Source organism: Pteropus medius, unplaced genomic scaffold (genome assembly GCF_902729225.1).
Source record: "Pteropus medius unplaced genomic scaffold, Ma_sr-lr_union100, whole genome shotgun sequence".
NCBI classification, from domain to species: domain Eukaryota; kingdom Metazoa; phylum Chordata; class Mammalia; order Chiroptera; family Pteropodidae; genus Pteropus; species Pteropus medius.
Window position 1 is genome coordinate 755,444 of NW_024349804.1, and position 19,421 is coordinate 774,864.

At 46.7% G+C, this 19,421-nt stretch overlaps 1 protein-coding gene across 3 annotated transcripts in view; it reads left to right on the plus strand.

Moving 5' to 3' along the window:
• Positions 1 to 245: 245 nt before the first annotated feature.
• CCDC149 (coiled-coil domain containing 149) overlaps positions 246 to 19,421 on the plus strand; it is a 97,776-nt gene continuing 78,600 nt past the window's right edge. For 2 of the 3 annotated variants that reach the window (XM_039838069.1, XM_039838067.1), the window contains exon 1: positions 260 to 394. In XM_039838069.1, coding sequence (XP_039694003.1) covers positions 347 to 394 — 48 coding nt within the window. In that variant the 5' untranslated portion in view covers positions 260 to 346. Of the gene's footprint in view, positions 395 to 19,421 lie in introns of all 3 variants that reach the window. The other variant, XM_039838068.1, reaches the window with a different exon arrangement.

Genomic DNA, 19,421 nt, shown 5'->3' on the forward strand with positions numbered 1-19,421 from the left:
AGAGGTCTCCTCGGGGCTGAGACCGGGGCTGCCCTTGCCCTAGGAGCCCGGGCGCGGGCCAAGGGTGGAGGTCCGGGGTCGGGTAAGCGCGGGGCGGGCCGGCCGGGCCGGGCCGTGGCTGCGGCCCCTGGAGGCCTCGGCTCCTCCTCCCCTTCCTCCCGCCGAGGCTGACGTTGAGTCAACAGCGCGGCGGCCGCAGGAGGCGGCGGCGCAGCGGCTCGGAGGCGCGGGGCCCTCGCGGGCCCGGGGGGCGGCGACGGCCGCGGCCGCGGCGCGCGGGGAGGAAGAGGCGGCGGCGGCGGAGGGCGGCGTCCGAGCAGCGGGCCCGCGCCTGCAGGAGGCGGCCATGAACAGCGACCGGACGGAGAGCGACTGGCAGGGGCTGGTGAGCGAGGTGAGGCCGAGGCGCCGGCCAGGCGGGATGGGCCGGGCCAGGCGGCCACCAGCCCCGGGCCCGCGCCCCCCGGGGCGCCGAGCCGGGGCAGGGACGCGCGGGGACGCGCCCCCGGTGGCCGCGGCGCGCTGGCCCCGCGCGACCCGCCCTGTGCGCCGTTCCCCCCGCACTTTCCCGTCTATCCCGGGGCCACTTTCTCCCACGCCATCTGGTGCCAGCCTTTGGGGAGGGGACTTCCCTCCGGCTTGGCTTGGCCCTGGATTGGAGGGAGAAGTCCGGAGATCCGGGAGCAGGAGCCAAGTCCCACCTGCCTTCCTGTTCACCACTGTTTTGGAGCCAAGCGATTGGACGCCCAGTGCCGAAGCTGAAAGGTGGTGCCAGGGGGGAAATCCCGCCCGGGATAACACCTAGGCCAGGTGGAATTACCTGCGCGGAGGTTTGGGTGGGGGACGGCCCGGTCCTTCGTTCATTCACTTACTCAATTCAGTCAACACGTGTTTACCGCCGGCCTACTATGTGTAAGGTGGTGAGCCATTTATCAAAGGAGTGAAACGCAGGTGCTGAAGTCATCGACTTGTGGAAGCAGCGGTCACCACGCCCCTCTGTTTTGTCATAAACTCCCCTGAGGTCTGTTTTGGGACTCCTATGCCATTCCCTCTTCAGCGCACCCTAAGAGTTTTTTGGACTGGTGGGGGCTGCCCGACTTCTCCAGGTGAGAGGGAGTGCTGGTGTCTCCTTATCACAGGTAATTTGCTTGTCCTGACTTACACCATTTGTGAAGGCAGTTGGCTACCCATGTTACCTAGCCATGCGGACCATCCACCAGAAATTCTCTCTTCTCTCTCTCCCGACAATTATTCTCCACCCGAAGGCCCACGTGGGGCTTCTTTTTCTTTACTCCTGTGCACATGCGCAGGTGTAATGGTTTGCTTGCTCCTTTCCCTTGCGGGGTGTTGGAAGGAAAACCCGGTATCGGCTTTTTCTTCTAATCATTTTCTGTGCCTCCAAGTCAGCCTGATAACAATACTTAATGTCTAGTGCGTGCAAAGCATTATGTTTCTGAAGAGGAATGAGATGTCATATCTTCTCCCCTAGTTGAGTTTACTCTTGGGTAGTAGTTGAAGGCTCCTAACTGCACAGTATTACGATGCATTGTATTACAGCCTGTCCTCATCTCCTCTAACGTTCAGGCTTTAGGTCAGGGTACATATCCTCTGGGCATCTTTTCTCGCAGGCCCTTAAAGAATCATACCCAGCAGTCAAGGAGGCTGGAGGTGGTTCTTCATAGAAGTCCAGTGTTGGACTCAAAGAGCAGCAGAATATTCACTATGCCAACAAATGCTTATCAGATGCCTTTTAGGAGTCAGGTTCATTGCTAGGTGCTTGAGGTTGAGTGGTGAAGAGAGAACCCCTTCTACCCTCAAAGGACTCCTGGAGCATGTGGTATGGTTCGGGAGGGGAGTCACACTAACACTAAGGGAATATTAAAGAATGGAATGTGAAGGACGAAAAACCGAAGGAAGGAGGTGCATTGTATTGTAACCTAGCAGTCTCCCAGCTAGGCTGCATTTTACTTTGCTCATTGTTCTAAGGGACTACACACTGAGCACCATACACAGCAGGTGCTCAAAAACTGCTTGTAGAATGAGTCGACATCCTGAAGTGAGTCTTTCCGGAGTTGTCTTGCCTCTGCCAGCCACGTTTCTCCAGAGTTATGCCTTAATGTCTTCCACAGGCCTTCATTAGAGGCTTAGGACGCGGAAGGCACACAGCGAGGAACTGGGGGATGCGAAAATGCATGCATATGTCTTCTGCCTTCACAATGGCTAATAGCTATTTCTTGAGTCTGTCTTTGATGTCAGCCAATTTACATGGCCTCCTTCTCATAGTCGTATAAGGTAGAAATTATTTCTCATTTTACAGATAAGGAGACTGTGGCTCAGACAGGCTAAGGAACTTGCTCAGAGCCTTACGGCTGGAGGGGACAGGGTTGGAACCTGGTCTGTCTGACTCTGGGGGCTGGGATCGTTAGACCTTTCTTTGTATTTTTAATCATCAGTTCATCTGTCTGTATTTTTCACTAGATAGCAGGTTACCCAGGAACCATGTCTTATTCATTTTTTAATCCTCGGCAAATCGATTAAGTGTTTTTCAGAATATGATCCACGAATCACTTGCATCGGAGTCATTTTGCGAGCAGAGCGCAGAGTCGCTTTGCATTTTTGGCAAAAATGCAAGATTCTGGGTCTCTCCCCAGATCTGTTGTAGTGGATTGAAATATCTCCCTGCCCCCACTCCTCTCTAGTGGGTTCGTCTGAGCCCTAACCTTCCACCCTCATGAATGCGACCTTATTTGGAAATAGGGTCTTTGCAGATAGAATCAAGTTAAGAATCTCAAGATGAGGTTATCCCAGATTTAGGATGGGCCCTCAATCTAATGAATGGTGTCCTTACAAAAGAAACCAACGGTAGATTTGTGACACAGAGATACAAGGGAGAATGCTGTGGGAAGACGGAGGCACACCAAGAGAACGTCCGTGTGAAGACAGAGGCAGAAATGGGAGTTATGCAGCAATAAGCCAAGGAATGCCAAGGGTGGCCAGCAGCCACCAGAAGCTGGAATGGCCTGGAACAGATTCTGCTTCTGAGCCTCCAGAGAAAACTAATTTTATTACCACCTTGATTTTGGACTGCTGGCCTTCACAACTGTGAAAGAATACATTTCTGTGTTTTAAGCCACCCAGTTTGTGGTCATTTGTTATGGCAGGCACAGGAAACAGATACGCATAGGGCGTGAAAGTGCCTGGGGGCGTAGCCCCAAATCTGTGTTTCTCACAAACTGAGCTACCCAGATGACTCCGCTGCGCATTCTAGTTCAGCTGGCCAGGTGTGGACTGGGCCTGGTGTGGAGAATTGTCTGGTGCTCAGCCAGGTAGGATTCAAGGAAGAGTGTGGTCAGTGGCTATTGGTGTTTCAAAGTGATTTTGGAAGCCAGCCGAAGGAACTGGGGAGGACATCCCCTGACATCTGACCGGGCCAGATGGGCTTTTTGATGTGCTCACAGCTATTCCTGCCGAAGTCCCGGTTTCTACCTCCCACCCTGGGTCCGCACTCCGTCGCCTGTCCTGCCCAGAGCCTGTGCTCTCATTCAATCAGTCTGCTTCCTTGGCTTGCCTCTAGGAAGCAGTTTTCATTTACCACGATCCTACAGAGATCAGTTATATTTTCATATTTTTAGTGTAACAAGCTGAAATTACAGCCTCCTCTGAGGCCCTGAAGTAAACGTGGCCATGCATGTGAAAGAAGCATGGCTGGAGTTCTGTTCTGGAAATTAAATATGTGGGGAGGGGGAAATGTTCTTCTTATCACCACCTGAGGCGGTCTTTCAAAATCAGGAAAACCTCGGTATGCAGCCATGAGGACAATCAATAACTTTTTATTTCCAAGATAAAAATCCTGGTCATCTTTCCTCCTACTGCCGTATGATAAACCATGCCTAATTCAATTTCACTATTTGAATTTTGGTTAATTAATTAGATAACAATCACACTCATTCTCCTTGAGAGTGTTGCATGCAGTGGCTGTGAGGCAGATAGAAGACAGTTAACCCTGCGCCTCTACCCAAAGTAGAGCCTGATTTTTGGATGAGAGCGATTGACTGGGCATATCGTGTGGCCCTGTGGTTTAGGGCGCAGCTCTGGGTCTTGGCTGTGGACTGAGACCTGGGCGTGGGTCTTGCCTCTACCACTCTCTTGATGCAAATGATCAAAAGCCCAACCTAGAGTGCTTTAGCTCAGAGAGAATTTGCTGGTTGGCGTTGTGGGTTGATTTGTGTCCCCCAAAAGATAAGTTCAAGTCCTAACCCCTGTATCTATGAATGCGATCTTATTTGGAAGAAGAATCTTTGAAGAGGTGATCAGGTTAAGGTGAAGTCTTTAGGATGGGCTCCTGATCCAGTGACCAGTGTCCTTGTAACAAGGAAGAGGGAAATTTGGACACAGATGCATAGAGGAAAGACGAGGTGAAGTCACAGAAGAAGGAAGGCCATGTGATGACACAGGCAGAGATTAGAGTTACGCAGCTGCGAGCCAAGGAACGCCAAAGCTCGCTGGCCACTGTCAGAACCCAGGGAGAGACAAAGAAGGATCTCCCCTAGAGCAGGGATCTCCAACCCTCAGGCCATGGACGAGTACCAGTACTGGTACCTGTCCGTGGCCTGTTAGGAACTGGACCTCACGGCAGGAGGTGAATTGTGGGCAAACGAGCGAATCTTCATCTGTATTTGCTGCCGCTCCCCAGCGCCAGCATCACCTCCTCGGCTCCACCTCAGGTCATAAGGCGTTAGATTCTCATAGGAGCACCGGTCCCTGGGGACCACTGTCCTAGAGCCTTATTAGGGAGCTGTTCATGGGGCCCTACCCGGACCATATGGACTGAGACTAGTTTGGGACCGTGGGGGCTGTTGCCCGAAAAGGAATGGATGTTGAGAGAATCACTACACTGTGCAACTTCTCTGAGCCTGGTTTTTCTCATCTTTAAATAGGATAATAAAATACCTACCTCACAGGTGCTATAATTGTGAGGCTCAAATGAAATAATGCTTGTTAGTGCTTAGCTCTTCACCTGGCAGGTAGTAAGTGTTTAGTGACCATTAGCACAATGAGAATGACCCTCAGGACACAAACTCATTAGTACAATGAGAATGACCCTCAGGACACAAACTCAGGTGTTTCCAAAATGGAAACTTCTTTATTTTGCTATAACACCTTAATTTCGTTTAATTCTCATTATAAGGGTGGAAGAAATGTAATCTGGATTGGAGTCGTGACTCTCTCTTTCCCCGAACTTGTATTTAAGTTCTAGGGGGCTTAAGTAGTACTCAGCCATCAGCAGGGGTGATGGGGTGGAGGGCACACATCGTGTCTGGGATGTTTTTGTTTAGCCACACACTCCTTATTTCAATCCAGTATCTTGTCATTGGTCACTGGAGGTCACGCTGTGCCCTTCTTCTAGCCCTTCGGCTATCTGTACCACACCCATCCTACCTTGGGTGATGAAGAACAAGTCGATGTAGTGCTCCTTCACTGCTCTGGGCATTGGGAGACTTTGCTCCAAGGTAGGGGCAAGGTCATATTCTGCTGCCCCCGAATTACTGCTGAGGCGAGGGCAATTCTGGGAAACTATTGTGTCATCTACATAGAGGTACCACACAATGGCAGGCTGGGTCCAGGGAACTCAGAATTGTTTTATACTTCCTGAGAAAGAAGGGTGTCTTTGTTAAACTCCAAGCCACTGTAACCAAGATCTCTAGCCCCCAAATATATTGTTTTAAATCAGGTAGCTGTGTAGGTGCCTTTCATGTCACAGGGTAGTGGTTCATTGGGAAGGCACCCCTGCTCCACGAGTCATTAGAGAACCCAGGTTTATTCCATCTTGTTACTCTATTGTGTCTTAGGGAGTAGTCCTTAATGGTATGGTTAAAGTTGGTTGTCACCACATTTTTGTCTGAGCCCATGAGAAGAGGAAGAGCGAGAAGGAGAGAGAGAGAGAGATAGGTAAAAGAGGGGGAAGGGGTAGTTCAGGCAAGGGGCTTTTCTTTAATTAGGGGTGACTGGAGAGTTGTACATATCACTTCTACTTATGTTTCATTAGTCTGACCATAGCCACATGGCCACACCTAGCTGCAAGGGAGGCCAGGTAAGGCAGTCTTTCGTTGGACATGCCCAACTTAAGTTTAGGAGAGTTCTTCTTATCACCATCTGAGGTGATCTTTCAAAATTTGGGAGATTAAAAAGTGAGAAGGATATATAGGACACAAAAAACCCAAACCATAAAAAAAAGAAAAAGAAAAATTGGACTTTATTAGAATTAAAAACTTCTGTTCTTTGAAAGACTCTGTCAAGAAAATGAAAGGACAAGCCACAGACTGGGAGAAAATGTGAGCTGAAGACATGTAGGATATATAAAGAACTTTCCTAACTCAATAATAAGAAAATAACCTAAGTTTAAAAATAGGCAAAAGAGTTAGATAGACACTGCACTCAAAAAGAAATTTGGATGGCAAATTAGCACATGAACAGATACTCAACATCATCAGTCATTAGGGAAATGTAAATAAAAACCACAATAAGATGCACAACACACCTATTATAATGGAAAAGCAAATAAAAAATCAGTAAGCCAAGTGCTGACAGGGATGCAGAGCAACTGGAAGTCTCATACATTGCTGGAGGAATATAAAATGGTACAGCCACTTTTGAAAAGTTTCGTAGTCAAAAATACACCTAACTAAAGAACCCGGCAATCTTACTCCTCGATATTTACTCAAGAGAAATGAAGACACATGTTCACACTGTATCTAAATATTTATAGCAGTCTTATTTATAATTGCTGAAAACTGGAAATGATCCCAAAGCCCATTAACCAGTGAGTGAATAAACTGTGCTGTATTCTTATAATGGAACTGTGCTCAGCATTAAGAAGGAACGTACTGATCCATGCAAAAACATGGATGAATCTTAAAAACATTCGGTAACCGAAAGAAGCCAGAGACTCAGACATACCTACTGTAAGATTCCATTTATATGAAATTCTTGAAAAGGCGAAACTAAAAGGACAGAAAACAGATCGATGGTTGCCAGAGCCTGAGAGTAGGGCGAGTGGACCAACTGCAGAGGAACACGCAGGAACCTTTTGGAGAGATGGTTGCATTCTATGCCTACATGGCGGGATGACCACATGACTGTGTAAGCTGTAAAAATTCATAGAACCGTATACCCAAAAAGGGCGAACTTTTTTCTATGTAAATTTTGCCTCAATAAATCTAATTTTTGAAAAAGAGGGGAACGGATATTTAAGACGGCCATTGTCGTAGAGAGCTTTGCTCCTCGCCTCTCAACTCCTCAGGTTTCCATCACAACTAGCCACGCCCCCTTCCTCCTTGGTCCCCCAGTCCTTGCTCTGCTCTCCCCACCCCAGGCTGATTGGGCAAAGCTCAGTGTTTATTCTTAGAGACTCACTGATAACCAAGTTCTCCTTCCTTGAACTCTGCCTTTGCCCTTTTTCCAACTCTGAAATCTTTTGTAGTCTTTTGTAGGGGTCATGGGGAAGGGGGATACTGGCGGACTCTTCCATGCCCTGATGTCTTAAGGACCAGGCTTTCCAAACTGAAAAGCCAATAACTTTGTTACCTGTGTTACCTCCTTGGAACACAAAGGCAGACTTCTGGCTTCTAAAAAGGCAGAAGCATATATGGGGAGAAACAGCATAAGGGTTACAGGAAATGGAGGCAAGATGGACAGGTAGGATATCAGTTAATCTTTCAAAGTATTGCTGATATTAATATTATTGTTAAATGAAAAAACAGTGCACGATAGTGAACGATATACCTTAGACACATATGTAGGGAGTTGGTGAGGCACAAAGTAGGAAAAGTCTTCTGAGAAGAAGTGGCATTTGAACTGGCCCCTCTCCTTTGGTTCAGAGGGTATGGGCCGTCATGCCAGGAAGCACGTGTGAACAGCTGGCGGTTGATGTCTGAGGTCATGCTCCAGATGAAGACCGAAATGGGAAACTCATGGGTTGAAGTTTGGCAGACATGACGGTTGGATAGCCAAGGGCATCAGAGATGGAATGACTTCAAAAGCAAGACAGAAGGGTGTGCTCTAATGTAGCTGGTAACAGGGAGGCACTTTTTAGCTAGAATACAAGTTGATAAAAATGCTTGGGGTACATTTGTTTCCACTGAACTCAGTAATCACTGAGCCTTTCTTGTCAGCAAGCCTTTATTTACCAAATAAAGACAAATTGGTAACTTTGCCAGGAATCAGGAAAAGACAAGTTGAGATGAGAGACTATTAATCTAGTTTTTTTCTTTTACCATCGACATTCCCAAATTACTCTTATTGTCCCGATATCATACCGCTTATCATGTGATTTTTCTAACTAATCCTTGACTCTTCTCTCTCCACTGGACTCAAAAGATCTAGAACTCCTTGAGAGTAGGGACCACGTGTTATTAATTTGTGACCTTAGCACTAAGAGCTGTACCTTGTCCTTTGTAGGTGCTCAGTAAATACAGAACGTGTGAATGCCTGGGTGTTTGATGAGGTAATAAGAGGATACAGCATCAGTGGGAATAGAGAAAAAGGGATGGCTACAAGAAAGATTTTTAAAGGATGATCCCTACAGGATTCCTAGCCAACTGGCTTGGGAAGATGCGCTAGAATGAGTCCAAGGTAACCCTTGGCGAGTGGCTAGAGAGCGGTGTGCTGGGTATGACAAAAGGTGGAGGGGGCGGGGACCGAGTCTGGCGAGAAGAAAATGAGTTCCATTTAGAACTCTGCATTGTTCACAGTTTCCTGGGAGCACTTGAACTCTTATAAGGCGAGCTTAGTGCTTACTGGGAACATTTTTGATGAGCAGCTATCTTCATAGAGGCAGGCTAATTTCAGAGTAAGTTTATTAAAATTAGCATGTGGGGGAAAGTGAGCACAACTGCTATTTTTAACTAATGGGATTCATGTTCTCTCCTGTGCAGGGAAATTCGCATATGTGCTTCTAAAATTGACAATTTCTACTCTTATTATGTTAAAAATTAATTTACTGACTTACACATTGAATAAAATAATTGGTTGAAGATTAGAAAAGGACTCTGGCTAGTCCCTGAATGAAAATGACCAGAGCGAATGACATTTCTTACTCACTGCCTGATTTTCCACCAATAAAACTATACTGGGGCTTTGGGTACCTCATGGTAGAGGACTTTGCTTAGTGGAGAGCCTGCCTCTCTCTCTGGCCCATCAGGTAAAATGGTGCCAGTGGTAGGTGCTACCTGGTCCCCAAGGAACAGAAACCTTTGGTTGGATTTTTATTTTGAAATCTCTCCATCTTCCTTTCATTTCTAGTCTGCTGTTTCCAGTATCTTATGCTATTTTATCGTAACACATCGTAGTTATGTTCAGGATATCAGATCGTCTTCAATCCAGTCTACCCTCTACACAACTGACCTATTAAGCCCCCTTAAAAAAACTAAACACTTATCACCAGGTTCTCTTACTCAAAAGTCCCCCTCACTGGTATTCAAGACCCTTCTCAAGCTGGCCTTGACCTTTATAGCCTTAGGTGTCATTGTTCTTTTCATAAATGGCTGCTCTAGCCAAACCGATCTGTCATGCATTGTGGCTCCTACCTTATTCTTGCACCACGACCTCATTCAGGTGGCCTTCCATTTCTTCCCGTACCACAGCCTTTATCACACCTTCAAGGTGGAAGAGAAGCCCACATTCCTCATAAAATCATAAAACCATCCATGGCCAACCATGCTCGAAAGAGCTCTTTGTCCTATTGCCTTACGTAGCTTAGGTTCTAAACCATTCACACAGCACTTGATGGCCCCTGAGAGGAAGGGACATTCTCTGTGTGTGGATCTTAACTCTGACACACGTTAGTGAGCTCCTGAGAGAAGGGACTGTGACTTCCTGTGTTGGGGTAGGAGACAGGAATTCCAGAATGATGAGCTTCGTGCTATGGCTGGAGAGGAGCAGGACCTGAGTGAGGATACTGACATAGCATTTCAGAACCGACGCAGTTCCAGCCCATTTGCATGTCCTCTACGTTGATTTCACATCCTCGTTTATGGAAAGGGAGTCAAGGCTATATAGCTTTATTAATGGCAGACACACTGGCGGGGGTTAGTGACATCAGGAAGGCTTCGTCTCGGTGTTAGTTTGCCTTGTTGGCATGAAGGAGGAATGGAGGACAGCCCAGGGATATTTCAGTGGGATGGGGGACATGGCAGAGGAGAATGTATCAGACACATTGAGTACTACTGCGTGAAAAACCTCATACATAAGACAGTTGCTCTCGAGGGGCTTACAGTCCAGTGGTGACAGAGAATGGGGATAAGGCCACTACACTACGACACACTGTGGCAAGTGCCCTGCAGATTAAGGAGAAGTTAATCTAGATTGGGGGATTGAGGAAGGTTCTTGATGGTGGTGGCACTTGGGCCAGGAATCTGGGGTGGGATTTCAGCAAGTGGAGATGTGAAGGAGGGGTGTCCTAGGCAGAAGGAGAGATAGCAAAGGTGCAAAGGTGGCCAAATGCAGGGCTTGTTTGGGAAATCCCAGACTGTCTGGTCTCTGGCTGGGGACACATAGTGGGACATCAGGTATTGTTTGTTAGGCAGACCTCGAACTCTGTTAGCTGAATAAGGTGGTGGGGTCCTGAGTGTAGGCTTTATTGTGGAGGCGACTGACAGCATGATTGTACCTTCGAACAGGGCAGAAGTTGCCTGAATGCATTGGGAAGGTAACTGATCTTCCAAGAGTGTATGTGAGGGGCCGAACGGGCATGGGGATTGAGCAGGACACTCCTACCAATACCTGTACCTCTGTCTCCTTGCTCTCATCCACTCTCAGCCCACCTGAGTCTGCCTTCCACCTCTTCTTTGATGCTGAACATGCCCTTATCAGGGCCACCCAAGACCAGCCTCCTACTTGCCGCACCCATTGGCCTTTCTTCAGGCCTCAACCTACGTGACACCTGGCTGTGCAGCCTCTGACACTACACCCTTCTTTCCCTACATGCTGGGCTTCTGTATCCTTCCTTGCGGCCACTGGACATGTCCCCCAGGCACCTCGCTCTTGGTGTGCCCTAAACCGAATTCATCCCTCTGTCTTCTGCCTTTTATCTCTTTCCTTCTTTTGTCTTATCTCGATTAACAACGTCACTGTGGAGTTTTCTTTGATTCTTCTTCCCAACTTACCCTCCCCACCCCCCGCATTTAATTATTCACTAAGGCCCATATTTTCTGCTTTTGTACAAATCCTTAAGTAAGGGCTCCGTGTCACCATTTCCACAATCCCTCCATGGCCCAAGTTCTCCATTCTCCTGGGAATATTTGCAATGTCTTCTAAGATCGTCTTTCCTCTATGCAGTTACAATAGTTGTCATTCTAAGCACTGAAGTGATTTACCACTCCTGTGCCTAAAGCTCTCTGATGTCTTTCCAGAGCTTGTAAAGCAAAAGCCAGTCTGTCAGTTGGTCTCCAAGGGCCCTGTTGCCTCCTCGCCCCCCGTAGCTCCCCATATCCCGAATGCCTACCACCTCCCCCACTCTCTGCAGAATTCCTGACTGTTACCAGGTCATTCCCTACCCTGAGACATCTCTAAACCTGTGTGTGCATCCACAGGTGACCTTCTACTTTGAGGCCCAGCTCAAATATCCTCTGCTTGGGTTTCCTCCCTTCCTTGGGCCTCCAGAGGTTGGGAAGTGGATGGTCTATTTCAGTTGGAAAATGTGGGATTGTTGGCAGGATAAGAGGGCAAGGTAACAGGGTTCCTGAGTCTGGGGGACCCTCAGAGAGGTGGATGGTCACCAATGTCTAGCACAGTGCCAAGCACGTGATACTTAGCGGGTACTTGTGAAAGGGAGCGGGGCAGGGAGGGAATAAAGAGAAGGAAAGAAGGAAGGAAGAATTTACCTTGCCATTTGCAACACTCTTTGAAGCCAGCCCTGCTCACCTGCTGGTGTACCCCTCTCCCATCCTCTCCCCCAAGCTGATCTTGGCCCTGAAGGAGCTGGGAGTAAGTGTCCACATGGCCCCAGCCCATGCCCAGTGTCCTGGCTAGCTTTCTGGCTCAGACCGCAGTGGGTTTAACAAATCTTCAAGTTCCACTACTAGGTCACTGCTTGGTCTTGGGCAAATCTGACTTCTCCAGAACTGGACTTTATACAATGAGGATAATAATATCTGTTTTGTGTCCCTCATTTAAAATGAGAATAAAGTGAGAGGATGTGAAAGTGTGTTTTAAAGTCTCCAACCCTCTACAGCCGAGGTGATGGTCCTGTCCATGCCTGGGCTTCAGGAAAACCCTTCCCAGGCCTTCAGAGATGCTTCTGCAGAGGGAGGTGATGTGTCAGCTGCTGGCTGTCAAGATGATGCCATTGAAAATTCATATTGATTGGGGCGCAGATTGACATATCTGCTTGCTCTGCCACCTGCAGACCCCATGACCAAGGCAGTATTAGAGGTGGCAGGGATGGGACTCCTTTTTTAGCCAGTTCCAATTTGCTTTTTAATTTGCTCCAGCCTGATGAGCACCATCAGGGTCAAGCTGTACCTTTCCTTCTTTCCCGATAGTCTCCAGCGGGGCCCCACCTTCCAGCAAGTTCGTAGCTACTCAGTCAGTTCCTGAGCACCTTCCATTTCTGTGGCCTCTTCTGTGCCCCACTTAACCACCTTCTGACTTTGCATCCCTCTTGTGTCCCTCAGTCCAATCTTCTGCCCCGATAATTTGGCCCCTCCCTATCTGTACCCCTCTCTGGTCTTCAGAGCCATTACTGACCACTCTGCTTTCCTCATTTGTTGGGGTTTTGAATAAGCCTCTTTCTTATTAAGCTGATGGCGGCACTCGGGGAAAGATACAATACTTGCTCACAAAGGTGCACCAGTAATCCCTCTCCCCCATGGCTTCTTGCAGGCACCTCCATCAGCCTCCTCGCCTCCTGCATCTCCCTCCAGCTTTCCATCCCACCCATCACTGCCTGCTCAGGTGCCTGGAAGCAGAACTCTGTCCTGACCCTTCTCGGCTCAGAGACCTCCCAAGCTCCTGTTGGCTCTCACTTTGGTTCAGACTGTTGTTATTTAAGACCTTTCTTACTTTCACCCAAACCAAACATTCCAACTATATTTTGTATTTCTCCTTTTCACATGTCCTGTGCTCCTGGCAAACAACCACCTTGGGTTTCCATGCACCTGGCCTTTCCTCAGGCCCTGCCCTCTGCCTGGAACGCTTGTCCTCTCATTTCTCCTCATTTCTCTCCCAAGGCTTGGTCATGACCACTGTGCCCCCCGACTGAAAGCTCCCTTACCTTCTCTATCCACAGCATCTAAACACACCTCTGTGACCAGTGTCTGCCTGGATGCCTGACGTTAGAAGCATTTGTGTTCTCGCCTCACCTCTAGCCTGGAGTTACTGAGAGTAAGAAAGGGCTGATTCATTTGTGAATCGCTTGTTGTGCCCAGTGCAAAGTCCCGTGCATAATAAACAAATTGAAAAGAGATGACAAACCTATTTGGCTCTCAGTTAACTCCTGAATTGAAAAACTACTGAATTAAAACAAGGACAGCCATTTGTTTTGGTTGGGACAAAAACATTCTCATCTGTTTCTTTCCCCAAAGTCCTCATATATCCATTTGATCTCACAGACTGTCCGAGTTTCCAAATAGAGATCGTGATCTTTTACAGGTTGTAAGTCAAATCTCCTTTTATTAAGCTCTAAGAGATTTGTGAATTTACTATTAGTCAAAATCCCTCCCTCCCTCCCTCTCTCCCTTCTTTTCCTTTCTTCCGAACCGGAGTTTTGTGGTATCAGATATATTGCTTGAGAATAGTCAGGCAGCAGCTGCGGGTGGGAAATCATTTGCTTATAAAAATCTGCTTCCTATACTAGGTCTCTGACCTGTGTTGTGTGTCTGAACACACAGCAGCCTTAGCTCTGCTCTGGACTGGAATTGAAGCTTGTCCAAGATTATCTGCCACCCGTAGTTGACTCTTATGCAAGAAATGATGTCATTTCTTTGGTTCTTATAGTCATCTTCTCATCATGAGAAATAATAAAAGTAACTCCTTACATTTGTCTTTCTTTCACTGATATTTAAGAGGATTTACTATGCCGCAGGCACTTTGCTAAGAGTTGGGGTGCAAAGTCCAACAAGATGTTGTCACCTCTCTCTACATTCCCTTATCTGATCCTTATAACCACCTTGTCAGTTAGAATGACCAGGGGTAGGGTCCTCATTTTATAGACAAAGAAGCTTCTTTATGGTCATTTGGCAAGAAGCCCGTCTTTTTAACTCCAATTTAGGTGTTTTCCCCACTGGATGCTTTGGGTTCAGACCTTCCACCCACTCATATCAGCTGACCTGGCGCTAAACCCAAGACCTTGACTGAAAAGAGACTTTTCTGGTCCAGTTCCAGATTCCTGCCCAGAATTCAACATGGCTGGAAGGTGAGCAAAAGTGGTGTCAGGAAACCGGCTCATGCGACCATATCTTACAGGCCTGTCAGGACACCACCTCTGCTGTTCGTAGGCCAAAGGCAGGTGCGCCAGGCGAGCTGGCCCTGTCAGAGCGTGTGAGAGAACCCACCAGTGCCGAGGATTCACCTCCTCACTCCCGCCCGCGTCGCCCCCAGCGCAGAGGGCTTCCTTAGGGAGCTGTGGGGGACCCGCCCGTGATGGACTGAATCTGGGAGTGAGGAGAGGTTTGCACAAAGTGAGGGGCCAAAAGGATTACTTGGAGGTGATAAAACCTCGGATCATGGTGGAGTTAACTTCACATATCCAAGTAATATGAACTCACTGCACCCCCTACATTTAGAAAATATAGATAACACGTAAAAGAAAAAAAAGAACTAATTCCAGTGCCCAGAGCTGACTGCTGTTAACACTTTAGTGTATAATCTTCCAGACATTTTCCCATGCCTTCATTTCTAACACCAAGTTTGTGTCATACGCTATTTTATTTTTTATTCGTGTCGAGGCTGACATACCTTCAGTGAGTGCTCTGTGTGTTTTCACGTGTGTACGCACCTGTGTAACCGCCTCGCAGATCAAGATATACAACATCCCCAGCCCCCTGGAAGTTTCCGCGTATCCTTTCCCAGTCACCCCCCCGCCCCAGGTGACTGTTATTCTGATGTCTGTCACTGTATGCTGTTTTTAGAACTTGTTCTTTCTCCTACTCAGCAATAAATACTGTGTAGCTTCTATGTCACTCACTCCTTATCACTATCATAATCATCAGTCATAACAGCATCCACGGCATTGACAAACCATACATTTTTTGGACTTCGAGCCTATGTCTTATAAATACTGGTCGCATTGTTCCCCGCTGTCAGAAGGCCCAGAAGTCTGACGACACCAGGGGTTCTGTTTGGCTCTAGCACGGGGCTCAGGGCCAGTGCCTTCGAGGCTTTCCTGTGGCCTTTGGCGTAGCCCACTTGTGCCTTCCCTGACTCGTCTTGTGTCATGCAGAATGCCCTGCCCGCCCCTGTGCCCTGGGGAGGTCATCTCGCATCCGGACATGTGGTACAAAAATCTTTAGAGGAGAGCACATTCTAGGAGGCTAGTTTATCTCATTCCTCAACTCCTTTTTTTAAAAAATTATTTTTGAGGGAGGAGAGAAACTCACTGGACAACTTACACAGGCAGGTGTAGAGAGAGGTTCTTTTCAGATGACATTGGCGAGCTAGGGAAGTAGCTGTTTGGGTTACTGGACTCTGCCATGAAGGCACCGACGGGAAAAAATTCCACGTGTCTCCCAGAAACACTCTCCTACTTGATGCCGAGCAGTTGGGTCTTGATCACGTAGTATTAACCACGCACCTCTGGGATCCTTCCCCGAAATCACCCTCTCTAGGTTCAGCTTTTGGTTATTTTACTATCTCTATTACTAGGACCACTACTCTGGTTGCTACTGTTACTGTTAGCATCATTGTTACTAATAGCAGTAAAGTTATTCTTATATTCTTCCATTTATTAAGCACATGTGCCAGGCACAACATGAAGCATATTTCATATAATGTTCAGTTCAGGCACACACGTGAAGGAAAAAGGAAACATGTTATCGAACCCTTTTTAATGTTCTGAGTCCTGTGCCGGATGCTTTTTCGTGTACAATTTCATTTATTCCTTGTAACAGCCTCAGGGGGCAACTAGATGACCACCATTTCATAGCTGTGGTGAATACAGACAAGAGTTGATAAGTAAACATGAGGGAATATGTGAGTAATGCAAGAGCAGGGATTTGAACTCTAGGTTTTTCTGATTCCAAAGTGTGTCCCACTCTACCACAGCCTCACCGAATGAATGAATGAATGAACAAATGAATGAGTAAACCAACCAACCTGGTACAGTGAAATACTCATTTTTAGGACTGCTGTACTTTGAATTATGGAGCCAGAGCAAAAATATTTTCATTTAAACTCTATTTAATACCTTGATTATGGTACTTATATACTTTGTGTTGTGGATATACAGTGTCACCTGTCAGTGGTGACATAGGGTTCTAATATGAATTTGATTTCATATCTTGCATTATAAGGTGTCAGATTTCCTCAATATCACTTGTTTGGCAATATTGGTATATTATTTAGGATTCATTTTAATGTAATACCAGAAACAAAGGTGGTTTAAATATGATAGAATTATCTGTATTTCTCTCTCAAGAACAATAACTTTGGAGGTAGGCAGTTTCGGGGTCATATGGCGGCTAACAGTTTGCCAGGGATCCAGTCACCTTTACTTTCTCTGGTTTGCCACTCCATTCCAAGAGTGAGACTTTCCATTTTGTGGACTAGTATATTGCAGGAAGGAGGAAGACATGAAAAAAGAGTGTGCCTTCCCCTTAAGGAAACTTCCCAGAAGTCCCACAGGACACCTCTGCTTCCATCTTATTGGCCAGCACTTTATATGTATGTATGGGATCACCATAGTACCTACCTCATAAGGTCTCACTGTGGGGACAGAATGAGCTAATGTGTGCAAAGTGCCCAGAGCAGTGCCTGATACACAGTAAATGGTAGAGGAGGGTCTGCCATCTGAGTTTTGACTGATGCTTTCATGGTCATATCTGGATCTGGGTCCATCAGGCTTGGTAGGACTTTCTCAAGGACTTGTTGTAACGACTTTAGTCTTTGTGCCTTCCCACACAATGCGGATAGCAACCAGTCCTGATGAATCCATGAAGAAGATGATTATGGATGATGATGGTGATGATGATGATGATGATGATGATGATAAAGATACTTCTCAGTAAATGCCAGCTGCATGCCAGTTACTGGGCTAAATACCTTGTTTCATTATCTCCTTTAATCTTCTCACAAATCCTATGAAGTATATACAATCATGGCTCTCATTTTATAGATCAGAGGTCTTTGGCTCAGTGGAGATAGATTCATTTGTTCAAGGTCATTCAGCTAGATGTAGCAGGGCAGAGATTAGAATCCAGGAACATCAGATCCTTAAGTTCAGGGTCTTACCTGAGATAGCCACTACTCTTTGCATCCTTTTTAGTTCTCTCTGCCTCTGAAACTTCATCTCCTTTTGGAATGTCAGCCATTTTGATGCTACTATCTTTAGTGATCCTAATTGTCACTGTATTTTCTTTATTGAAAGAGAAATGCCTAGACCCTGACAGTACCTGCAGCAGTGATGTCTGTGTTCCCTTCTCCAAGGAACTTGTTAAGTGTCAGGTCTTAATTCCATACGTGGAGAAGAGTAAAATGGAGTAACCTATTGTATTGTCATCTGAATGCTCTCCTGATGAACAGTGATGATGGAGGTAGTGGTGGTGGTAGACAAATTGACTGTCGAGGACAGTGAGCAAAATTATGCCCAATATTGCCTTGTAGTCTATTGGTGATGTGTAGCCAATGAAGATTTTGTCATCTTCCCTGAAAGCCATAGTTAACTCAGGTCACCCACAGGACCCTTTTGCTAACATAATCAACCCATTTGCACAGTTATCAGTCAGAGAAACAGCGAAACAGTCTCCACCTTAAGAAGTGTTTACAATTTAATGTGTCCTCTGAAATCTCTTGTGATTTGAATCACCGGAATTGCACACCCACTCGTGTTCTGGAATGAATCTCTACCTAACTTTATGCTCTGGGGCTAAGTTCTGAACTGACAGTTCTTGTTGAGGAAAATTTCTCAATAATCAGTACTGTCTGGCGTTGGTGGAAAGTAAGAATGACAGAGATGAAGTACAGGAGTAAATTAACGATGTTCAGAAAAATATGAGACAGGGGGAAAAACAGCTCCCAGCCACAAGCTTCCACTAGGGAGACCTTCATCCTAGAAGTGGAAAGCTGGGCCCAGGTGAAATGACTCCGTGTTTCACATCCAGACAGAACCACTGGGGGAACTGTAATGATCCCGATTGATTAGAATCTTGGCATATGGTGGTAAGAGCTCTATTTACTTGGATAATTAAAGTGGTGATGGATTTGCATGGCTGATTTCAAGATCTCTAGTCTGCAGATGACTGTCTTTTGGGGCAGACTGGGATGGAACACCTCCTTGCTTTAGAGTATCTGCACCTGACTCAAGTATCAGAGAGATGGGAGCCAGGGAGTATTCGCACAAATGCTCCGTCTTGAGTCGAATCTTCATCGTGAGTGCTCTGGCCCTCTCATGGAACTATTCACCCCAGCAGAGAGATAATATTTTTCACACAGGCAAGGTCTACTGACAGTCTTAGGATCGTTTTCTTTCTTTGAATAGAACTGACACAGTTCTTTTGATTGCTGTGATAATTACATATGGAATGGTGCCTTTAGAATTTATTGCATGCTTTTTTTTTTTTTTAATATGCATCGTCATATAGAATCCTTAGATTCTTCTATGAGAGAGGCAGGGCACTGTAGCAGAAAGTGCATGGGACAAGCCTGGGTTCAAATTCCACCTTTGCCACTTATAAGCTACATGATTTTTTTTTTTAACCTCTTAGAGCCTCAGTTTCCTCATCTGTAAAAGGAAGTAATAAAGTTTAACTTTGAGGGTTGTGATGAAGATGAATGATTTATATATGTGAAATACTGAATCATCTTTGGACACTGAGTAGCCTCCAAAATGATGCTGGTCATTCATATCATCATTTATAGAAGAGGAAACTGAAGCACAGAAGGGCGAGTGGCTTCTCACAGCCCCGTGGTAGGTGATTGTAGTGAAAGCCACATTTCACTCTAAATCCCAGGCGCCACACTGCTTCTCCTAATGGAGCCTTTGTCTCTGTATCTCCTGAATACCTTTTGTCAAAGGACAGTCCAGGAATGATTCTAGTTCGGCAAATGCCACCCCTTGAGCCTCTTCTCAGTACTTCGTTTATAGAGTGGAAATGCTGCTACAGGTCCCCTCTGCCTCCTGATGTTTGGCGGGGGGCGGATCTGAGAGGTTAAGAGCTGACAGATATGTAAGAGGGTGCTATAACTCGTCCATAGTGGGGGTGTTAGGGTCT